This window comes from Scleropages formosus, chromosome 12 (genome assembly GCF_900964775.1).
Source record: "Scleropages formosus chromosome 12, fSclFor1.1, whole genome shotgun sequence".
In the NCBI taxonomy this organism is placed as follows: domain Eukaryota; kingdom Metazoa; phylum Chordata; class Actinopteri; order Osteoglossiformes; family Osteoglossidae; genus Scleropages; species Scleropages formosus.
This window is the reverse complement of record NC_041817.1, coordinates 22628319-22653107: the sequence shown is the minus strand read 5'-3', so window position 1 is coordinate 22653107 and position 24789 is coordinate 22628319. Positions and strand designations below refer to the sequence as shown.

The following is a 24789-nucleotide window of genomic DNA, read 5'->3' as shown; positions in this document are numbered from 1 at the left end:
GTGTGTGTGTGTGTGTGTGATTGCCCTGCTGATAAACTGGCATCTCATCCAGGGAGTACCCTGCATGATGCCCTGTGCTGGCAGTATAGCCTCTGGACAACCGCAGCCCGACACTGGACTAGCACTTATTGATAAGGGGGATTTATATTTCTTATATTTTCCAACATATTTCCATATATTTACTACATCTGACAGCTTACATTCTACTGACACTATTGTGTGCACATGAGTGTTTCTGAGTGTGTGGAAAATGTTGGTAAACAAAATCCCAAGAAGGTTTCTGTTGGACACGCTGAAGAGGTTTAATGGGTTTAATGGGTTTTTATGGTAACCAGGGAGTCGGAACATGAAAGAAATGGTCTCTGGGGGCTGCAGAATATGTTACCTTTTTGTTATATCCAATTAACTCATGTATTAATTGCTCAAGACATTAAATTAGATACATACATTTAAACCCCTCACAATGAAATCTAGATGATATGTATGTTTAGGTTTTTTTTTTTCTCAATCTGCCAGCATACTCTGAAAATTAAAGTGCACCTTCAGTTTCTCTAATATTGTAATTCTGAAATAATTCAGAAAAGGAAATTACAATTACATTACAATGGTTCACAATGAAGCTTCTGAGGTCCTGCTGGGTGCTGTGTAAAAAATGGGTTCTATTAAACAATGGGTGTTCATTTTTGTTAAATAGTAAATAAACTAAATATATTATGGCTGAAATAGAAACAGAAGTGTAATGTTGCTATTCCGTAAGTTTCACAAACCATGTAATGACCATGTTCTCAGAAACAAGGATCCAATTTATTCACGTTTCAATGCCTCTGCTGCTTCGCTATCCTGCCGTTACACCAATTTTGTGTATGAATTTCACTTTTAATTGCATCTTTTTTGCCTACAGAAAAACTAATTCCATTTCTCACAAGATTCATAGCGCCAGTGAGGACCCCGCCATTATTCATGTTAATTGGTTTCCTCTGTTACTGACCATTTTAAAGAAGTTGTAATCAGGGCCATCTCAAAAGACTGATTAGGCCAGACCCAAGAACGCTGGGTAATTGGTTCTCCCTGTTCGAAAAAGATAATTTTTACAAATTTTATGATTCTCCGAAAGACTTGCCCATTGTAACTTGGGTAAATTAATGAGGTGTTTCCATTTCAAGGACTTTTATGCAATTTCAAGTGGAGGTATACCCATTTAATTGACAAGACATAATACACACGCCATATAGCTGGACTGCACAATGACCGGTTAATCCGAGCTCGTTTAGTTAAAATTATGAATATTAAGTTTCCTCTCATACCCACACCGTGTTAATTTAAAATGGGAAATGTAAACCAATATTCTGTTCAGTCAAAAAAAATATATATTGAATCGTTAATGTGGAAATGTTTCATATTTACAGCAACATGTAAGATTTTTCAAATTCAAAAATAACATTTAAAATGTTAACAATTAAAATTTTCTAATAGCTTGTATGATATTATCTTCTGAAATAAATTTTGCCAGGAGTTTCTGAAACACCAAATTCCCTTCTTGAAACTTAATTAAAGCCATTATCTTTATGCCAACAACTGGTAAATAGGACAATAGTGGTAGTGTCACTAACCTCGTAGCAGTGCTGTGTTTTACCACATAATGGAAAAGAAAGAAGACTCCAGAACTCCTGCAGAAGGACTTGTCCTCGCAATGACCTTCTGACTTTAATAATTCCAGTTTTCCATGCAAACAATATTACTTTGCCATGGTTGAATAATGCTAGCTCCTGCTGGACCCTGGGGCTGTAGTTAAGGAGAAGGCAGAGCTCGGTGCCGAGGTGAATGGTGCAAATGAATGTCTGACAGGTACTGCTCTCCTCGGGCAGAAATGACCTGTGGAGAAACGGGAGATGCGGCATGTCAAGGTGGGTCTACAAAAAAAAATGTGGATTTTCCATAGTATGAAGGGAAAAAAAACGTCACAGTGATGTCACAAAATAAATTCTAACAAACACTGAACAGGACATACAAGTTAAACATACCTTGAAATCCTGGATGATGTATCTGAGTGGAACAGAAACTGTACAGATAAAGTGGGGAATGTGTGAATATTGTACATGTGATCTGGTCCAATTTTATTTGAGACACTCCGTCATTCATTGTCAATGTCTGCTTGTCCAGTTCAGGGTCACAGTGGTCTGGACTCTATTCCAGAAGTATAGAGTGTGCGATAGTACATCCTGGATGGGACGCCAGTCCACTGCAGGGAAATCACACACACACACACAAAGGGCATTCAGAGTCACCAATCAAACTGAAACCCCTTTTTTAAACTGTTGGAAGAAAGTGGAAGTACTGGAGAAAACTCATAAAAATTGGGAGAATATGTAAACTCCACAGAGACTTAAGCAGGATTTGAACCCACGTTCAGACCTTCAGCACAGGAGCAATACTGTGCAACCCTTGTTTCCGATATGTGGCAGAGATACATAAACAAAGACAGCAGTGTTGGCCAGACCAGAATGATAGGAAGGAGGACTGTAATTCTGCTGTCAGTTGGGCTGAAACACCCCTGCCAAGGGTTCCAAAGAAAGAGAATCACTCATTGGACAGATATACACACCATCTTGCTGGATGGCAGCCCTGTGGAATATGTCCATCACATTGATGGAGCTCAGTTGTAAATCAATAGGAGGTGTCTTTGATTTTCCTCCATCTAAAAGACTGAATAATTTAGCCTGTCTGTAATACTGGCACAATGGGAGGGTTTTTCCAAAAAACACAGCTTATGATATTCATTTGAAGCACCAATAATAGCCAGACAGTGATATCTTCATGATCATTTGTAATCTCCTTAACAGTCTGTCTCATTTAAATGTCAGCTTTTTTTCTGATTGAGTGACTAATAAGCATAGCTGATGGTCTAGACTGTCAAATCATTTGAGATTTGAATTATTGGTAAGGAGAATGTGATTGTGTTACATGCACACCAGGACACACTTTCATTGTTTTGTTGTTATTGGTTTATTTGGTCTTGTAATTGCTTTACAAAATTGCCAGGGAACATAACATGGTTTTACTGATATGCTTGATTTCTGGTTTAAATAAAATTAAGGCCTTCATGTGAGTCCAAAAATTCATTGAAAATTACATAATCTATACAATAACCACAAATCTTCATAATGACATAGCCGAGCATCCACTTGGACGCGGATGGAACTATTACATGTTAAAGATGGTCTTTGAGAAGTACAAGACACATGCTACTTGACTTTGTGGGTGCGTTCGGTAGTTACGAGCTTCAGACTAAACGTTTTCTGGCTGGGGGCAACGGCAGTGAACAAAACGAAGGAGACAAATGTTTTGAAACGGACCCTGTGGGAATCCTCCCCGTGATCAGAAACAGATTTGCTCCATTATGAGATGCACATTTTTAATATGCTCTGACGATACCCGCCATTGCGAACGAGGATGCGGTTGTGTCTCATTATTGCGTCGGTAAAATTGTCTTTGTGCTTGGGGCAGAATTTACCACCACTGGGGTTTTACAGTCATTACAGGAACGCTTAGGCGCAGTCCCTCATGCCAACCTTGCTGATTAGACTAAAACATTTTTCTAATAACCTTAACGGGCTTAATGCCTCAGGATGGGCCTTGTCCTCCACCGAGATACCCCCTTGGGGGGCAGTAAGAGGGCCCCCCCCAACCCAACCCCCGATCAAAGTTACCCATGGAGCACCTTTGAACGTCCTGTTCTGGGTAGTGCTGCTCACAGCGGGGCGACCCTTTCGGTTACAACCCCTACCTGCTTTTCAAATTAAACCACACGTTGTTCGACTGGATTATCATTTTTAAAGATTTTCACATTTTATTTTTATTTTGCGAACTCGATTGCATCCACAAAATGTAATGGGATGTGCACTATTATGACTTCTTGCTCTTTGGCTGGGAGGTAATGGGAATTAGACTCCTTTTTTTATCTGGTTGGTTCACTATTTTTTTTTTACACGTACTAGACCAGCCAATTTGTTTTTATGGTTAAAATATAATTCAGTTGTGTTTATTTTCACGTCTAGTTTCTAAACTTGGCGGAAGGAAAAGTCTGTTGTCTGAAGGTGTCCATTTTAAAATATTCCAAGGAAGTTATTTCCTCAGAAAGTTTTAAATTAGATGTCTAAAGTGGAAGCAATTATTCCGGCTACTCGATAACCCAGGAGGGCAAAATGTACAAACACGATAATTCGAAAATATAACTTTCATGTAAATTGAGTCTCATATTTTCCACTGCACTATGGGAGACGTTTATTGATGTGCTAATTAGCGTAATGTGACCTTTATTAAATTAACTCTTAGAGGAACGTTTAACTTTCAGGGGGACGGATGTCATTCCTTTCTCGACCACTTGCCAATTTGCGAGAGTATAATACTATTTTTTTTTTTTTTTTTTTTTTTACAAGTAAAGCAGGTTGAGGGATGAGCGAAGACCTTTCACACGCTTTTCATGCATTGTTCCGGCTGGCGCGAGGGCTGACGTTGTCGCATGACGTCAGCGCGCACAGTGACTCAGGGGCGGTCATGTGCCGGAGTGGCTCGCGCCCGCCGGATAACGAACCAGGAAATTGTGTCATGTAAATACTGGCTCGCCTCTGACTGTCGGTGTTGTTAAACTCAGTTTAAAAGTGTTTTTTTGAACCCATAAGTTGAAATTCACGGCTGATATCTCTAAATAGCGACAGTACTTTTTCCACTATGGCTTCCTTGTTCAAGAAGAAGACGGTGGATGGTGAGTTTCTGTTTTTTTTTTCCCACTCTCTCTAGCCTAGCAACCTGGTCGGTTAGCAGTTCCTGACACACAGACGTCAGCCAACTTTTTCATCCATGTTAAACCGAGGCCTGTTTTACTGGTTTGTGTTGGAAACCTGTACAGTTTCAGCAGCCCCTGTTCTTATCAAATCCACGTTCTCTTGAAACTTTTTAGGGGTGGTGTTTTTGGGGTCGTTCGCTTTGGATTTCTCTCGAGACACGTCACCGACGTTCGTTGTTCCGAAACTAAGAATTATTGAGGCGGCGAAAAACGAACAGTCGATTAACTTATTGAACTAAGTTACAGTTTCTGAGATGAATAGGTTATGTCTTTAGTTTATGTTCATACTACTACTCTGTTTTTCTATCTAAGTTGGCTGTGCTGTTGCGGTGGTCAGGGGCGTGATCGGCTGTAGCAGAACAGTCGTACTGGCCTGAGGTGAAGTGGCTCGTGCTGTGGTAGACAAGACAGCCCTTAATTAAACACTCTGAGAAACGACAAGTTGTTGGATTCGCTTTTCGTATCTTAATAATTCTCAAATCAAAATGGAAGAATAGCTGTAAACTTAACCCGAGTGCTCCGACTAGCCGTACCTCATTTCACCAAACCCTAAACCAGCCAGCCATTTCTACCCGCTCACACACAGCTTGGATTGGAACACGTAAGTTTGTCACGAGCGTCCGTTTCCTCACTGTGTCGCGTGGCGGGCGGTTAAGTTCAAGGAACGTCCGTGATGGGAAAACAAATTAAATATTGTAATTATGTCGAATGAAACATTCACATTGTACCATTTTTGTCCCCGCCTCCCATGAATGAATGTAATTACGAATTAATGTGATGAATTCCGGAATCGATCAGGGATAGCCGGTAGCGCAGACTGAGACTGAGCTGCTGCTTTTTAGACCCAAGGTCACAGGTTCGAATCCCAGCAAGGTAAAATTACCCATCTGTATAAATGGGTAAGTAATTTTGTGGCTTAACATGTAAGTTGCTTGAGGAAAAGCATTGGCTAAATGGAAAAAACTGTAAACTATGGTTTTTACAATATTGATGGTGCCATATGAATGGGAATAAATGACCATTCACACACTTATAAATGACCACACTTATCAATAACCAAATAAGTGGTTAATGAAGACAGAAGATGTAGATCATTTCCTTGTTCACTGTCTCAACCCCCCCACACACAATAAAACTCATGTATTATTCATAACCTTGTGTATCTACTAGTCGATCTGTTAAAGTTAAAACAAGCAATATTTATACATTGAAAGATTCAATATTTGAGTTGGTCAAATATTTTTTTAAAAAGTTTATCAAAAATATAATTTATGTCCTTGTATTAACATTTTCATTGCACATGTGTAATTAAGCTGTTGTTGATATAATCTGGTCAGTTATTGTTTGTTTAAAAATTCAAATGGTATACATGACCCCTTGCAAAGCGTAAAACGTTACCTTCATGTCAGTTGCGTCCACTGCATTGAACGTGTGAACTTCCTCTGCATTTCCCTGATATTCCGTAGAGTTTGAACTTGGTGAGGTTCTGCATTAGCACGCCCAACTGTCCTCTGTTACTCAGTATGAAGGCAGAGGTGGGTTAGCTCACAGATTTTAGTTGAGAATATCCCTCCCATTTAAGACGTTGATCAGTGCGTCATCCACTACGTATGAACATGTTGCTTGTGTAGGTAACTTATCAAATATCAACTGTCATTTGGGATAGCTTAGGGAGTTTGGGATGTGATGGGGTGGGGCGTAGCCAGATTGAAAATCTCAACGTAATCATCCACCCATCATCTTCTATTTGTAGTGTCTTTGATCATAATCAGTGGAGGTTAATTCTGGTGGAAAAAATGTTTTTCTTTTAACTTTGTCAGCATGGCTTAGATTTACTCGTTAATTGTGATTGTTTTCAACAACATTTTTACTCTATTTTGAAATATTCACCTTTTCTGCAGAAAAAGTAACACTTCCTGTTGTTTTCTGGTTGTTCAGATGGTTCGGTAAATACTGTTGTTTTAGTCCATTGTTCACTGCACATGTGGGATTGTGGGTGGTCTCAGATGACCATTTTGAGGTGCAGGTGGGTGTGTCGCCATCCCTCACTGCGCCTGGGGTTTGGAGCCACAGAGAAGTGGAACCTCTGGGTGCCGGTGTCAGTGGTAATGCTGCCATTGGCCTCATTTTCATGCATGAGGAGCAAGCCATCTGCTGATTGCAAAGCAGCAAAGCGTGACTATTCCACCTTGGGGTTAAGACCACCAGTGGCTGGGGCTGATGTACTGTGTTTAGGAAATACAGGGGCTGGAACTCCCATAGTCTGCCCTACTGCTGCAGCATTAGAAATAGGAAAAACAAATTTCTGTTTCAGTGAGATTGTCTGTAGGTGTTTTCGAATAAAGGGCAGACAGATACTTTCAGAAGGTGGACACATCTCAAAGACCTAGTGAATGAGCACAGTTAACTGGGAGAGAGCACTTAGGATGTTTCGGATTCCTCAGTGTGAGTGGCTGAAATGGTTGACCTAGAATTACTTTTCTCGAAAAGAAAATGCCATGAACATCATTGTGTGTGCCAGTCTAGTTCAGCTGCTTGTAGCCTACTTGACTGAGTGTGTGTCAGAATTTTATCTCAGAGGTTCATGTTGAATGGTTTGTATTGATTTTTGCAATTATACTTTTACCTCCAATTCAGGTTCAGTGAAAGTAGCGAAATGTGTGGTTCTGAATTGTGCATTTTGAACTGACTGCAAAAAGTTATTGGGAAGCTAGTGTATATATATATAATGAGTGTGAGAAGGGCATATGGGTAACAAATTGGTATTTAAAAGAGCATTAACCTGGCCTTTACCAAAAAAGTATAACTGTCACATTTCAGCAACCTCTTAGGCGGTTTTGTTTTTATTGTATTAGTTTAAATTTACTTGAAAAAGTCAAGGGTCAGATTACTTGAAAGTTTTGAGCATGCTTGCCATTGCATATTGCCAGTCAATAAAAGCCAGCAAGTTTTACATCTCAGAGAGCATTTGCAAAGATAAAATTTTTTTTAATCTGAAGACAGACATGCAGTTCTAGTCAGCAGGAGTGTGTTCCTGTGGTGAGGTTAAGCAGTGATAAGGCAGAGCAGCAAGGTTCACTAGAGAGTGTGCAGTGGTCCCCAATTTTCTCCCTTTCCTTCGCAGACATCATAAAAGAGCAGAACAGAGAACTGAGAGGGACACAGCGGCAGATCACCAGGGACCGGGCTGCACTGGAGAAACAGGAAAAGCAGCTGGTGAGTGGGCTGAAAAGCGGGGGTCTTGAGGGGTCATGGGCACAGAATCACAGTGGCTCCCCAGGTGGGATGCCCTCCCTCCGTTCTGCAGTGTATGCATTACTGGTAAAGCTTGGCAGTCCTCCTCTGTAGCCACACTCAAAGACAAATGTAAGGAGACACATCATCTTGCATTTATCATCCTTGTGTTTTGACTCATTGCAGAGAGGGTTTCTTAGTTTTTTCTGTGATTTCAAAGGAAATATTGGCGGCACTGTGCTATTTCTTAAAACAAACATGGTAGTGCAGACATAATTGCTTCTTGGGGGACTTTTTTTTTTTTTTTTTTTTTAACCCCCCCCCCCTTCATTAATGTGTCTCATAATTAATCTAGTCACTGCAGCAAAAAAATTAAAATTTCCAAAAAACAGAAATGACCTATTTTGTAACAGTTTTGCATAAATTTAGCACCTAATTCTGCAGTATTTGCATTTTGTTTTATCTTCTACTTTTAATCTTGAGACCCTAAGTGAGGAACTGTTCTTTACAGTTAATTTCAAGGTGATGGCCAGTCATTGGGTTTTTTCCCCTGCAGTTTTATTCAGTGTTCTTATCATTAGATTCGTTTATTGTTAACATAATTAAGTGGTGAATTTAATCCTTTTTGATGATTTGTGTGTCAGCTTTTCTACTTTTTTAAAGAAACTTTTTCCATCTTTTATTATAAATGAGTAGTCGTAATGTTTGCTTAATGTTTTCTATCTGTCATGCATTTAACATCGCTGACATTTCCATAAAAGATGATTCATTCAGTGCAGTTGGGATTAAGAGGTTAAAAAAAAAAAATGTATGTGGAGATTCCCACCAGTTTGCATTTTAGGTTTTTTTTCAGGCTGTTTCTGCACCTGGTTTAGCTGTCTGTCCGTGACCTATGGTAGGCAAAGGCAATCCCCAGTCTGTATCACCTGGATGATATGCATGACATCTTCTCTGCAGGAAGGTTTACTTATTCAGCTGTCTGTAAAAAAACTATCTTATCAGATTGTGCTATGTATCCAATTTTTAAGGATAGGCTAGTATATTTTTTAATCCCTGCACTGAAATTCAAACACTAATAACGTGTGTTTGTATGTGTATGAACATATTACTTTTCAAATATCCAGGAACACTGGATGTACAATAAACTGATGTAAAATATGCCACAGAATGCATGATAAACACAAATATTTTATTCATAGTGGTCTTCCCCTAGTGCGTTCTGTCACAGATGATCTCATAAATAAAATGTGTGACTGGGAATCACTCACAAAATATGTTGCAGTGGGTACAGTTAAAAGAAAACCAACTAGGTCATGTTTTTTTTTTTATATAAACATGTAAGATCAGAAATAATTTACTTGACTTTTTATTTAATTACATCTATTAAACATAAAAAGGGTCAAAACCAACCTTCTCAAAAAAAAAACTTTCAAGAAATATCTTAAGTGCTTGTCCTTTATTTTTCTGCATGTCTTATGTGTACCAAAACAGTGAATGGTTTGTTCTTTGCAGTCAGAAATAGACAAAACTACATGTGCATGTATGTTTGTCTGTTTCTTTATAGATATAAAGGGGTTTATAGATGTAGGAATGGGTTTTGTTATTTAATTTTCAGCCGTTGATCTTGTTTTGCTATGAAGTGTGTCTATATAAAACTGCAGTGCAGCTTAATGGAAGCTGCAGGGACATACCCACTTTAATAGGCCCTTAAGACATCACTGTTTGTACTGGGGCACTGGATGCTAAAAGCAAAGTTGTACCGTACAAAATATATAAATAAACCTGTTAGCACCTGACTTCCTTTTAACCTTTTCAGCAGTTCTATCATTAAAACTCTCCAGCACATATAGGAAAGATTCGTGAGGAAGTTTCTGTTTGGCTGACGGGTCTTTCTGGTCCCTGTGTTCCTGACGCTGCTGTTAGGTGTCTGAGGAGAGAGTACTTTTACATGCAGTCAAAACGGTTCCATTTGAAATACACAGCTTGTTTACATTGGGGTCCCTCTGGGTATTCTGTGTTTCTTAATTTAGGAGTGTTAAGCAGAGTTGATGTCCCAAACCAGATTATATCTTGGTGTGTCAGTTCCTGTTAAGCAGGTTCTCATTGCCTAAACTCTATAGCAGGTGTGAATGTGGGTGTGGACTATGGTTTCAGATGGCCTTGGACCTACTCATTCCCGCAGGTATAAACAACAACATGAGACTAATGAAGTTTCTTTGTTGAAGTAAGATGAAGTATAATTAAAGTCATGGGGTCAGTGGTGCTTAATTATTGGTGAGGGTTTCTTGAGTTCATGAGTTCTGGCCATTGACCTTGACTGTCGATCCTCACAGGAGCTAGAGATCAAGAAAATGGCCAAGACTGGAAACAAGGAGGCTTGCAAGATCCTGGCTAAACAACTGGTCCAACTGAGAAAGCAGAAGAACCGTACCTATGCTGTCAGCTCCAAGGTGACCTCCATGTCCACACAGACCAAAGTCATGAACTCCCAGATGAAGATGGCAGGAGCCATGTCCACCACAGCCAAAGTAAGAACATTTTGTCATGTTAAACTCAATAAATTTCTCATTCCCCACTCGGTGTTTACATTGCACTTCTTTTATCTTTTGTGTAGTGGGACTAAATGTGGTTCCCTTTAAAAGCAGGGCCAGTTTAACAGCAATCTGCTTCAAAAGAATAATGAAGCAGGCACCGTGGTAATTAATGCACAGTGTGATCTTTTTTCTTTGTGGATTGTGTTTCTTTTCATGCATAGAAAAGTCTTCTTCCCTGTGGGGGGAAAAGTGCAAGTAGATGTGGAACGTGTGCTTGTGTAGAAGTCTCAGTAATTGTTATTTGGTCTTCTGAGTACAAGTGTGCCTAAAAGTTACACTCTGGTTGCTCTGTTGTAGATGCAGATACCAGCATTTGGAAAGAGCTCATTTTTTTTTGTGAACAGTATTGCATCTCACTGTAAATCTGTCTTTATCCCCCCCCCCGACATGATAGATAAAAGCCCCATTTCAATAGTATTGTGTTAAGTAAGGGTAAGCAGAAAATGTCATTTGTAGCTGTACTTCAGGGAAATATCATAGTGTGAGACAACCCTCTGAATTGGCAGTTTGATTAGTGAATTATGAGACATGAAAAGAAGAGTGGAAGTGTTCTAGGTACTTTTTCAGTCCATAAAATTTAGTAAGTTGAGTGTCCATTCAAATGTGATTTCTCTTTCTGATGCTGAGGCTTTCCAGTGTTTAGCAGTTTGTATTAATGCAGGCTGGCTTTCTGTGAAAAAGAGCAATATTTTGTCTAGTGAGGTATCCTGGGAGTTGTAGTTTATTGGCTTGATGGCCGGGAATGGGAGGGTCACAGGTTGTTATGTTGCTGAAGGAGTGCTAGTTGAATTCTCTAAGCTCCCATGTGGCTGAGCCCCTGTATTATTCCCTGTATTCAAATGTGATTTGTTTGTTTTCCACTGAAAATATATCTTTCAGCCATAAACCAAGGCAACTGTAAAGGGACTGATCCCTGTGATTCCAGCTTTTGTGTCAGGTTCAAGAGTAACGGTTATTTTTTTTGAATTTTAACTCACCAAGGAACATGCAGTTTGGCATGAAATATGTTGCACTGAAGTGAAATGTTGGTTTGTGTATGCCTTTGTTTTTGTCCTCCAAAGCATATAATACTCTGTGCCATTAATTTTTTTGTTTTTCAGACATTTTTACATCCTCCCTGTGACTGATTTAAACTGTCTTTCAGACTATGCAGGCAGTGAATAAGAAGATGGATCCACAAAAGACTCTGCAGACAATGCAGAACTTCCAGAAGGAGAACATGAAAATGGGGATGACAGAGGAAATGAGTAAGAACATTTAAAGAAATGTATGAATATGTGAAGCGAGGTACAGTGGGGGAGAAAAAATAATGGGATTGTTGCAAGTACCTTGATTAGCCGTTTATTCTATTTGTGTGATACACTTACATGCTTCACACACCAAACATTGAAGTGTGTGTTAATTTTCAGAAATGAAAGTAACTAATTTCTCAATTCTGCTTCAGTCAATGACACCTTGGATGAGCTCTTTGAAGAGTCAGGAGATGAAGAAGAAAGCCAGGACATTGTGAACCAGGTGCTAGATGAGATCGGCATTGAGATCTCTGGGAAGGTGAGGAACGGCCCTTCGAAATGGCGAATTAGCGTTACCTCTAGCGTGGAGAGAATGTTAAAGCTAGCTTGCAGCTGATGCTCATGCTAATTGTGTTCCACAGATGGTAAAAGCCCCATCAGCAGGGAAGAATCTACCTAGTGCCTCAGCCTCTAAAGCAGCCACTATCTCGGATGATGAGATTGAGAGGCAGCTGAAGGCCCTTGGTGTGGACTGACCTCCTTTTTCCCCGGATACCATGAGAACTACTTGAGCAGCCATACGGAGCCTTCATATTTAATCCATTCTATTTGTCAAGCAAGAATGTGTGATAGGTATGAGTAATTATGGTCAAAAGAGAAATTCTGTTTGTGTTTTTTTTTTTTTTTTTTTTTTTTTTTTTTTTTTTTTTTTTTTTTGAGCGTGCTGATTGGCTGAGCCTCAGGCTGCATGTTTTAGGTGGAGGTTATCGGGGAGCTGGAGTCACTGATGAGGGTGAAATGTACATTTAGAGAATGGCTTCCACTTGCATGACACACCTTGCACAAGTGGGTTTTTTTTTTTTTTTTTTCCTGCATACACAGTCTGGGGTGATTTTGGCCCTTTTGTAGATTGGGAGAAATAAGATAACGTTCAGGTACTGTGAATCTTGTTTTTTGACTTGCAGATGATTGTTCTTTAATCCTCACAATGACATTTTATTGTTTCAAATGTTGATACTGGGAAGAGGGGTTTATTGTTGTACGAGTCATTGTACTATTTAGGAGGCTACTCAGTCACTTTTCTGATGTAAAGATGTTTCAACTTCCTGTTCTCTTATGGGATTTAACACACTAATTATGAACTATTTGCAGTTCCTTGACCCCAATGATTTTTTCCCTTTCTGTTTCCTCTATTTACATAGTACAGAATATCTTAAATTCTTTTTTTGGGCAGATTGTTTGACAGTGAAGCAGCTCTGAGTTTTTGACCCTTTGAATACATGCTATACAACTTTTTCACTGTACAAGAAATATTTTAAAGAAATCCCAACAGTAAAAACCCATTTTAATCAAAATAGTACTAGGCAGAGCATCCACTTTGCCTCTGTACTGGACTTGGATGGAAACTAATGATGCTGCTCTGTCTTTGAAAGGAATTGTCCAGTGATAGTTGACCAAACTAGCCATTTACTGTGTGCTGGTTCTGAAACACAACATAGCTTGTCTTTTTCTGGCGCTTGTAACTGGAGAATTTGTCATTCTTATGCTGTAACTCCCACTCGAATTACGTTCGTTTCGGATTACACCTTGCCATTTTCAAGTAAGATTTTTTTTCCAATTGATTTTCCTCTATAAACATCTTTTCTATGCATTGTACAGAGCACATGAAACCTGCAGTTTCCTTTGATTCCTCCATGATGCCATAGCATCAACCTGTTTCATTCTTTTAGGGTACATCATTGCCCATTAAAGGGGCAGGGAAACACACATTTGACAGTCACCTATTGTTGCTACTGTTCTCACTGTTTGCAACTGCAGTGTTGGCCAGGTAATAGTGCATTTGTAACCTGCCCCTGTGTGTGTGCTCTTTTCCAGTGTTTCATTACTCTGGGCTTTTTGAATAAACAACTCGCATTCCTAAAGATCAATGAGTAGCGAGGCCAGAGGATAATTAAAGAGGTGGGCTGCTATGGATAAAGATACGGTCAATGCATATCCTGGAATTGCAATAGATTGCTATTGTTTAAATTACTCTTAACATTTTCAAGCTTTTCTTGAAGTGAAGACAATTGCAAGCAGTTCCCATTTAGCTGCCATTTACCCAGGCTTATGTCATAATGTTTGCAGGTTAGTTAAGATTTAACACTGTGTGATACTGTCTAATAGGTGTAAATAATAAGACAAACACTGCTGAGTTACACAGCATTATTTGTATTTAGGTTTCCTTGACTGCTTTAAACTTGAGGGCTGAAACAGGACCCAATTTCTTCCCAGTTTATTTCAGTTAACTGGGATGTCCTGTATATGCCTTTTGTCAAATGTTTTAATATTATATATAAAACTGTAAAGTTCTTTGACATTTGATATGAATAAAGCCCTTTGAAATTTACTAGTGTTACTTTTTTGCTCTATGCTTGATGGAGGGTAGACGCTAATCTGCAGAGTTCAGATTCTACTGGAACCTCATCTGGATAAGGAGGAGAATGTGTTCCTTCCACAGCGTTCACAGTTCCCAGCTTGTCTCTCAGATTTGATTGTTCTGAACTGCAGGTTTGTTTGCTTTTTATGAAATGGTAGAAGGGTGACATTTTTCTTCGATGGAGAGCACTGCTGCCTTGCAGCACTTGGCTGTAGGTGTCGACATGGGTTGGAAATAATTACCCCAGGTGCTCTGGTTTCCTCCCACAATCCAAAGAGGTTTGTTAGGTCATTTGATGATTCTGCATTACCCTTACAGTTTGAATATATGTGTGTCTGCGTGAGTGAATGAGTGTGTGTATTTTCCCTGTGATAGAGTAGCATACCTTCCACAGTGTACCGTATCTCACACCCTGTGCTTCTGGGGTAGATGCTGGACCCTGAAAAGGGCAAGTGGTTAATGATGATAGATGGATGGAATCTTATGTCTGCTGTGCAATTCCAGTGCCTCTAAGGCTTTTTTTTTTAAATTTTTTTTTAATAAAAAAGATAGCCCACTTACTTCCATCTGTAAAAGAAGTACATATGAGACCTCTCCTTTTTAATAGAGTTTTAAGTCTGCTCCTGCTGAATTATTATTAAGTTAAAACTCATTACTCAGAAGAAAGCATTATTTTTACATGAGGATTTTTAATGGGATTTTAAACTACCATGCAGTTCATAAATGTTACATAATAAAAAATTGTGGAAATAATTTGTGGTAATATAACCTTCCCTTCATCTCATTTTCTTTAACAATTTTAATTCAGTATGGAAAGAACCAAATGGATTATGAATCGCCAACAGATGCAATTGTTACTTTCCAGTTCTTTCCTTAAATTATTGAACATTCTTGGTATGCTTTGACCCAGCTTTGCTGATCATAACTATATGTTCATGAAAATTCTACTGAAGAGAGGTTGTGACTTTTTTTTTTTTTTTTTTTTCTGACCAAGGTAATACATTCTAGACTTTTCTTCCCCCCCCCCCCAGAGTATCTATTGAAAAGGAGGCTATTGAAAGAGAAAACAGGAAAATTTCCAAAGTAGATTTTCCATGAATTAGAAGGTATATGACCTCCACTCCTACAGTGACCACTGTAAACATACATTTGGCTACAGGGCTGGAAGGCTACATGGTAACACGGCAAGTAGTGCTGGTGACGTACAGCTCCTGGGACGTGCTTTCAGACATAGGTTTAAATCTGATCAGACCCTATGCTCCCAGGATGGGCTCTGGACCACTGTGACCCTACACTGGACAACATGTTATTGAAAATGGATAGAGACAGTGCTGAATTTAACCAGTAAATATGTTATAAATACAGTACAGCTTGAAAGTACGTGAAGCTCTTTTTCCTGTAGTTTTACCATGAAACGGCTATTTAATGTGAGGCAGTCTTTGTGATCTGACATAATAGGTGTGTAATGACCAATTGCATATGTTGCTTTAGAAGAAATCGTGTGTGTAGTAGAAACACAAGTAGTGCAGGTGTCAAAATAAGTGAAGCCCAAGTTGCATTGAGTAAACCAAGTAGGTAAGTAAAATCAGGTGTGTAAATCATAATCTTTTATTCATTTTATAAGTCTAAGATTTAGATGTTATGAATTTATTTTTAAATTTTACACAATAACTGTCCCTGCAGGGTTCACATACTTGTGCGCAGCACTGCATGTGATTTGACAGCAAACAGTCGGGGGTGCAGATCTGCCAGACACCAACCTGGCAGTGTACAGCCCTGTGTTATATACAGCGGTGTGAATGACACAGTATCACCCCAATCCGCAGGAGAACTCTTTGACTGCCACTTGTGACAGCCACGAGGTGGCTGATGTCTTTTATATTCGCTCATTAGGGGCGAGGATCCCTTCTGTTTTCCGAGATGTAAATATCGCCGCCATAAAACCGTACGGGAGACGGGGGCAGCGATCCAACACGAGCCTGACAGTAAATTCCCTAAAAGCTCATGAAGATGTGCCTCCTCCTCTTTGATATACTCCCTCCGCCGGTGGCCTGTGAAAACCTTCTCCCTGGTGTGATACGCTAGAGGGTTGGTCATCAGCTCATAAGGCCCTTCCCCAAATGCAATAATTTGGAACTGGAAGTAAGAAATATGGATTTAATAAGATGCTCACGGAATGCTGAGCTCTGGTTTTGGAGGACCTGGGTGTCGTTTTGATTTAAAGGTATGCTTGCCCTTTGCCTTTATTTATTACACCTTAGTGGCCCAAAGGTAAAATAAACACACACACACACCACAACCAGTACAATACACCATGGAGGCGACACCTTCGCTCAGGTTTGAATAATTTCTCAGCACGGAGGATCTAAAAGGATTCCTTTGTTTTACCTTTTATTAATAATTACTGGAACTAATAGCAGCGTGTATTTAAATTCATTTTATTGCTTCAAATATTCGATATCTTAAAAAGCCAGTGAGAAACAAATACTGAATTTCACAATAAAATTAACATCGTACATCATCAAATAAGTTAAAACACAAATATGATTTATTTTATGGAACTCTCTGGTTAATATGTAACCGTTCGTTTCGCACTTGGTTTCCAGCTGCTAGAAGCCGCTGGTGAACAAAAGCGCTGGACAAGTTGTCTTGCCACAGCGACTCATTCCCCGTACCCGTTATTAATCAGAAAAACATGGGGAACGGAGTTATGTTTCACAGTCTTGCGCCAGAGTGCGGTAAATTGTAGCTCTGGGGCTTTCTGCTCTATTAATTGAATCCATTCCGCTGAGACAATGTTTCGCAATTATTGCCCAATAAGAGGACGGGCAGGTGCACACTGTGCTTCTTCCAGATGCTCGAGCTGCTCAGCGGTGCCAGAAAACAGGCCCAGCATCATGGATAAACAAATATTCAAAGCTCACCAGTTCACAGCGAAGAGTCCATTGCGATCTTCTCCTCTGGGACTCGACGTTGTATCTGAAATGTGCCGAAACTCTGCTCTCACTATTTCAGGCATATGAACATGACTGGAGAAGCTTATAAATTCTCTGCAAGCAAACTCAGTGCAAGAAGAGGGGCTCCTAGTGGTCTACCAAGTGGGGGTCTTCTGGTGGTTCACTCGATGCTGGTTTTCTCTCGGTCGTCTACCTGCATCTTGGGGTCCTATGACAGTCTACATACTGGTTGGGGATCTTCTGATGGACTACCTGGAGGTGGATGGCTTTTGGTAGTCTGCCTCCTAGTTGGGGATCTCTTGGTGGTCTACCTCCAGGTAGGGGTCTTTTGGTATGCTTGGAGGAGGAGGTCTTCTGGTGATCGGCTTGCATTTAGAGGTCTCTTGGTGGTCTAATTGCAGGTAGGAGTCTCCTGGTGCTTTACCTGAGAGTTTTGGATCTCCTGGTGGTCTGCCTGCAGATGGAGGTGTCTTGGTGGTCTGCTTGGAGGTGGAGGTCTCTTGGTAATTTACCTTACCCTTGAGGGTCTCTTGGTGGTCTACCTGCAGGTGGGGCTGTCCTTGGCAAGGTTGTGGAAGGAGCCCTGGTGCAGGCTGGTCTTGACACGCTTCTCCCGTTGCCGGCGGTTACAGAACCACACCCGCACCACCTCCTTCTCCAGGTGCAGTCCCTCAGCCATGCGCACAATCTCCTGCGAGGAAGGCTTGCTCTTCTCCTCAAAGTTCCTCTCCAAGGCCTCTTTGGCTCCAAGACTTTAAGAGAGAGTTTTTTTTTTTCTTTTGCATACAATTGTACAAACAATGCTTTGTCAATACAAGTGTGTCTAGATCTGTCATGTCAATAAAGCACCCTAAAATTGGAAAAAAAAATGAAATTCAGTTCAAGGAGAGAACCTGAAATGTGCTTATATACAGCTGTCAAAAATTCTCTATGAATTATGGACTTTGACTAGAACTCAGTAGCTGTGCCTTGTTACCAGTGTATGGAATGTAAACCTGCTGTGATCTTCTCTGGTTCTCTCAACACAGTGGCCAATGTCCCCACACCGGTGTCCAGTGCAAGTCCCTGTCTTACCTGATGGTTGTCCTGCGCTTCCTCTTTCTCTCATTCATGCCAATCTTCTCATTAAACAGTGCTGGGGGGTGGGGGAGTACATTCTCAAGCTTTTATATCACTTTATTTCACTTAGCATTTCGCCTGTTACTCGTAGTTATGACTAATCCTGGCTAGGATGAGTATGGAAATTAATTCCCTGGACTTTGATTGCCTTTGGTAAAGTGTCTGAGTCTCTCTGAATTATGGTTACAAATGGTGTAATATGCCAGTGGAAAGTGGGTAAATATTGATGCTAATGGACAGGATAATGAGCTGAGTGTAAACGTTATATTTACATTCATTTTATGGTCTTTTTGGCAATGACTAGTACATGAGCAGCCGGTTCCTTGGTTATAAATGAACTCGAAACTTGCAGCTGTGATCAACGCACCAGTCAGCCAAACTTGACAGTGTAACAGCGATGACCATGTGTTACGGTTGTGACATGTAACGGCGATGACTCCACATAACGGCGATGACCGTGTGCGACCTCGATGACTCTTGTGTGACAGTCATGACCGCACACAACAGTGATGACTCTGTTATGATGATGACCATGTGTAGCAGGTGGTTCTGCGTAACGGCGGCAACTTTGCGTGTGCTCACCCCCCGCCTGCTCGGCCTCCTCGAGCCACTTCGCCAGGATGGACTTAAGCTTGCAGGCGTTCTTGAAGCTTAGCTGCAGGTTCTCGAAGCGGCAGATGGTGGTCTGGCTGAACTCAGAGCCGTGGACCGCCGCCAGGGCCTCGCCCACATTAGTCTGGGTGTACCCTGCCAGTCACAGTGGCCCCCGTCACCCAGCTGTCATTCAGCTACCTACGTGAACTGAGCGTCTGAATCAGGGCAACTATTGCAGTTTGTAGTGCTTTGGACTTAAATGCTATGCCCCCTCCCCAGAGCTACAGCCATGATCTGTCTACAGACGGACTATTTTGGTTGTGATCGGTATGTGAGACACCTATGTAGGTGCAATGGACGGAGGGTCCTGCAGATGGTGGGAACGCACCCAGCTTGATCCGCCGCAGCTTGAAGTCATTGGCAAACTTCTCGAGCTCCCGGATCTGGGGCGAGTCCATGTCGGGGGGCTCCTCGGGGGGCTGGATCTTCCTGCGTAGCTCCTGCTTGAAGTCCCCCAGAGCAGGCTCCTCGGAGAGCAGGGCCTGGGGCAGCGCGGGGAAGCCGTGGCCCAGCGCGCAGGATCCTCCGCCCAGGCTGTGCTCCGGGAACTTGTACAGACAGGGGGCGAGGCCGCCTGTGGGGAAGGGGATCGGAGACAGCGCCAACACCGCTGGCATCTTCATCAACCCCGCGGAAGACCACATGCCCACCGATTTCACTCCAAGCAGGGTTTTACATTTGAACGGCCGAACAGAGAGGAAAGCACCAGATCGCGACAAATCTCAGACGATGCATCAGCGCAGAAGACCATTTCGGATAAACCTTTTAGCAAATGTATTTTTCTGGACAGTAAGCAAAGAACTGCGACCACAGGCTGATGAGGATAACTATCGATTCACAGGATAAGAGTGTCCCCTAGTGGTACAACAATTCGAGAATTTAATCCTCCTCTTCCTCCTTCTTCTTCTTACGTGTTATTATTATTATTCTTATTATTATTATTATTGTTTAGATGAAGCCTTTGTTCAAAGTGAATTGCAGTTATTTAGCCATTTATCAAGCATTTCATTTCATTTGGAGCAGTTCAGGGTTTTGAACGGTACACCAGCAATGAAAGAATGGGATTTGAACCGACTATCTTCAAAAAAATTCACATTGACCTAACGGAATATATTTTCCATGCCTTGCTGTATAATTCTGACATAAAAAACCACCATGATGTCCTTTTGTGTTCATCATTGTATTCATCATCATTCTAAGTGAGATGCTGTGAATATTACGGTTCCTCCTGCGTCGGAGGAGAATCTGTGGTGGGCAGAAGGGGGACACTACTGCTAGCGGCTGCCATCGGACCCTGTTATTGCCACGTCGGCGTCCGCAGCTCTGTCACACCCAGCGTGGGGAATGGGCTCCTTGGATGTCGCTTTGCCCCTCCCTTACTTGGCCAGTGACAGAATCAGGTGGAGTGGATGGGAAACTTCTCTGGCTGAAGAGTTATGCTATTGGCTGGGGTGCTCCAGCAGGGGGCAGTGTCACACTAGAACCCCCCCCATCAGAGCCCAGCTGTTTGATGGTCCACACTGGGCCTTTCACTGCATGGCAAATGGCAATTATTCTTATTAGAATTAAAAAATACAGCTCTATCTTAACAGTATCACTTTCAGAAGTACCCATTATGCTCCCTTACACAAAGATCCCTGTCCATTAAACAAGAGGAAGGAACCGCGGTAAAACCTTTTGCTTGACATTTCGTGAAATAAAGCTGCAATAAGAATTAACCATGTTTTTACTGCGCTCATCTGTGAAGTGCTTCCAGCATGAATTTTTAGCGGTCACTCATCAGCGTTTGTTTTCCCTGCCCTGCTCCTGAGGTGACTCATGCAGCATCTTCTGGCCCCGTGTCCAGGCCGGCTGCGGTCTCAGGTGGACCAGGTGATGTCATCGTGCTCACAGGAAAGGCTATTAAAAAGTGTTTGGTTGTATGTGTGAGACATCATCCCTTGCTCCTGGGGGCAAAGAGACTCGTATGACCTCGTCGGCCACATCCTGCCACTTCCGCGGGGGAGAGGGTCACTTGAGGTCAAAGTGAAAACGTGTGGTCTCTGTCCGGGTGCGACAGGTGGCAGACGAGCGGCCCGTTGGCCGCGTGTTTCACCGCGCTCCTTGGAGCTCGAGGACTCACCTTGGAGGGAGTTGGCTCCATTGACCATGTTGGGGTGGGGGACGCTGCAGGTCTGCAGGATGCGCGTCTGGGAGATGCTGGCCGAGAGCATTTCCTGAGCTGCGGGAGACGGCGACGTCATCGAGGCAGGAAGTGGACATCCGCAGTCTTACCGTGGTCCGGGGTCTGACTGTCAGACTCACCTGTCATCATGCCGTAGGTGGTCTGTTGGTTGCCATAGTGACAGGATGGCACAGGGTAGTGCAGGCCGGCTGATGTGCTGCTCAGGGCGGATGTGGACAGGTGCATGTGGGAGCGCTTGGACGACTGGACCAGGGAGAGTCCTGAGGGCACTTGGATGGCGGGGAGTGGATACAAAACAGCCAAATCACAAAGCTGTAACATCGCCATCCGGCACATGCCCCTCATTCCCAGGACCTACCCTGCCACACGATGCGCTCTACCCATAATGCACTTCTCCTTTGTTCACCTGCCCCGACGGAAATGCCAGCCGGGGATGTCAGCAATAATTCTTATTGAAAATCACAGTAGTTGAAGAGCGAATGGTGGAGAACAAATCGTACCGTACTTTACATTCCCGCTGCGGCCTTTCTTCCAGCAGTCCAGCTTTTAGGTAAATTAATTTCCCACTTCCACACATTCCCCACGTTGTGCGCGTTGAGAATTACTCCTGCCCTCGTCCCAGCGGCAAGCCGCTCACCTGTACACTCGGAAAGCTTTTACTTCTCCATCTCTGCTCATTTTAAAGCAATCAAGGACCCATCATCATCCGGCGGGTACGGAGGATGCGAGTCCATACGAAGACCAGACTACATAACGTCTATCCTATTATACCTGTTATTTAGGTAATTAATTACAGCATTAATGCGTCGTATGTAATTATAGCTGTGGGACACAGCTGGATACAGTACTTTAGAGCTTTAGTGCACTATATATAACTGTCAGAGTAAAGACACAAGCAAAGGACACACACCTGCACGATTGCACTCATTATTATTTGTTAGATGTAGTACAGGAAGGAGAGGTCTGACAAGTAGTGTGAAAATCTGCACATTTTTAATGACGTTGCATTTATTCATTCAGCTGATGCTTTTCTCGAAAGTGATTTACAATGTTGAGTTACTGACAATTATTCACCCATTTATACAGCTTTGAAACTTTACTGGAACAATTTTAGGGTGAGTACCTTGCTCAAGGGTACCACAGCTGGAGATGGGATTCAAAGCTGCAAGATGTTGGGCCAAAGGCAGCAGCTTTAACCACTACACTAGCAGCTGTCCTGTATTTGATGCGTATCTGAAAAAGTTCGGCACATCCATTAACGCTGTGATACCTGACTGACAGACGTGACACAGTGCCCTGAGGACCAGTTTTTATAACCAGAAGGTTGTATGTTCAGAGCCATGATGGATGGGGTTTCTTTACATACATAAATTGCTGTGTTTGAAATGATTTATTATGATTTAGCTGCTTTTTTCTGGGTCAGTTTAGGGTAAGAATCTTGATCAAGGGTACTAGAGCAGAAATTATTCGAATCCTGGCTCCTGGGTTTCAGGATGACTTTAACCACTGCTCCACTGCATCTTCAGGAAGATGAGCTCAAAGCAACCTGTATACTCTTCTCTGTGTTCTCACCCTAGAACCTTGGTCTTTCGGGAGAAATCAGGAGCGCCCAAGGAGCTGGGTAACAACACCGAGTTCCCATCCATTCTCAGAGAGCCTCACCTGTCAGTTAGACCTTCACTCTAAAAGCCCTTCCAGTGAAGAACTTCTGAAATGATCTAACAAACCCCTTGACAGTAAATATCTTTGTTACCTTCCTGATCCACATCCTCCTGAGGACCAACAAAAAACTTTTTGAATTTCTGTGATTTCTTGGAAGCTCAAAGTCTCACCCCCAAGACAATGCAAAATTACATTTATTTAGCTGATGCTTTTCTCCAAAGTAACTTCCAACAAACTCTATGCAGTGTTATCAGCCCAAACACCTTATTCACCGTGGTGACTTACACTGCTAGATACACTACTTACACTGCGTCACTCATCCATACATCAGTGGAACACACACACAGTCTCTTTGTCACTCACATACTTTGGGGGAACCTGAACAGCATGTTTTTAGAGTGTGGGGGGAAACCAGAGCACCCAGAGGAAACCCACGCAGACATGGGGAGAACATGCAAACTCCACACAGACTGGGCAGGGATTGAACCCACATCCTCTTACACCGACAGAGCTACTTGCTGTGCTACCGTGCTGCTCGGTGTCCTCAGTAAGGTGCACTAGGATTCAGTACTGTAGCTTGTTCAGTTTAGGAGATACACTTGAAAATAAATGTCCTCTGAAGCGCACAAAAATTAATTGCTGGCTCCTATGATGGTCCGTATCAGATGCTGCTGAGATCCATCTACCATCTGAATATGACGGATGTTAAGGGGACACCAAGCTGTCAGCGTAGCGGCAGCGGAGAAACACGGGACGGACCCAACGGGGATGCCGGTTACCTGCTGACACCATGCTGGTTGCGTGGCTGGACACGGGGAGGCAGTCTCCAGGGCCGGCATGGTGGATGAGAAGTGGTAGGGCGGAAGATTCGCTGGCCAGCGTCGTGAAGGAGTCGGTGCTGCCGAACGCCTGGCACGTCATCGTGTCCGTGCGGCAGGCGCCGCCCTAGTGGGGCCTGCAGATGGGAGAAGCTCACCTGCGCGAAGGCGGGTCGTGTACCTCTGGATTCTCGATAGCAGGAGGCCACCTGTGTGTCGCACGCAGGTCGTGTGCAGGCATTTATAGCGCCCCCCTCCCACCCATGTCCTAAACCCCCCCCCTTTCAGGCCAAGCCGTTCATTCATGTTAATGTCCTTTCCCAGGGCTATCGCCGTATCAGGGGAGTTACGGCCGGCCGGCGCAGCACCAATCCCGGGTAATTAGCAAGGGGGGGGTAACCCGACACCCCCCAGCGCGCCTGGACCCCACCGGTTGCGGCGCACATGTGCCCCGGTGGTCAGCTGTAGCTCCTTGTTGATGTTTGGACTCCGTTTCAACATGACCAGCTCCGCGTCCTTTCACCCTCTGTCCTGTAGATGACAACATCCAACATGTCCCCAGAGCGATGATCATACATTTCAAAATGTGCTCATAATCTTTATGTCACTGTATTTGTAGTATTTTCCCAGTGCCTTAATAAATTATTATTGTTATTTAGCTTTCTACTTCTACTACTGATAATAATAATAATATTAATAATAATAATAATAATAATAATTCCATCTATTCTCATTAATCTTGTGTCCTGTTTGTGGTCACAGGGGTCTGGAGCCGATCCCAGAATCGCTAGGCACAAGACTGGGGCCTACACCCTGAATGGGATGCCAGTCCATTCCAGGATAATAATAATAATAATAATAATAATAATAATAATAATAATAATAATAATAATAATAATAATTCTCCTGTTATGAGCACTTTTATTGCGTATACCATGACCATTTTTATTCATGAAAATGAAAAAGGCCAATATTATCTTTAACATGGCATTAAAAGTCTTTAATGTTAAAGTAAATTTATGTTCTCACAGATCAAAGACACAGAAGTTTTCTTTTTTCTTCTTTGAACAGA

At 42.2% G+C, this 24789-nt stretch overlaps 2 protein-coding genes and 1 long non-coding RNA gene across 4 annotated transcripts; 1 reads left to right on the top strand and 2 right to left on the bottom strand.

Moving 5' to 3' along the window:
- Positions 1-1628: 1628 nt before the first annotated feature.
- LOC108927670 (uncharacterized) lies at positions 1629-6403 on the bottom strand. Its single transcript, XR_001965603.2, has 3 exons — positions 6242-6403; positions 2022-2239; positions 1629-1872 (listed from the first exon to the last, which is right to left on the bottom strand). It is a non-coding gene; the product is annotated as an uncharacterized LOC108927670 (long non-coding RNA).
- On the top strand, positions 4562-14275 carry LOC108927663 (charged multivesicular body protein 2b). Its single transcript, XM_018741085.2, has 6 exons — positions 4562-4762; positions 7968-8059; positions 10411-10605; positions 11816-11918; positions 12116-12222; positions 12326-14275. Exons 1-6 carry the CDS (start codon positions 4729-4731, stop codon positions 12437-12439), a joined length of 645 nt encoding a protein of 214 aa, XP_018596601.1. The 5' UTR covers positions 4562-4728; the 3' UTR covers positions 12440-14275.
- Positions 14276-17739: 3464 nt separating this feature from the next.
- Positions 17740-23820, bottom strand: pou1f1 (POU class 1 homeobox 1). Of its 2 annotated transcripts, none has more exons than XM_029256987.1 (6): positions 23679-23820; positions 21357-21506; positions 19381-19626; positions 18981-19145; positions 18354-18414; positions 17740-18031 (listed from the first exon to the last, which is right to left on the bottom strand). In XM_029256987.1, exons 1-6 carry the CDS (start codon positions 23818-23820, stop codon positions 17818-17820), a joined length of 978 nt encoding a protein of 325 aa, XP_029112820.1. In that variant the 3' UTR covers positions 17740-17817. The 2 variants fall into 2 exon arrangements, with proteins under 2 accessions (XP_029112820.1, XP_029112821.1); XM_029256988.1 differs by having other exon boundaries at positions 21357-21436; positions 23687-23820.
- Positions 23821-24789: the final 969 nt, after the last annotated feature.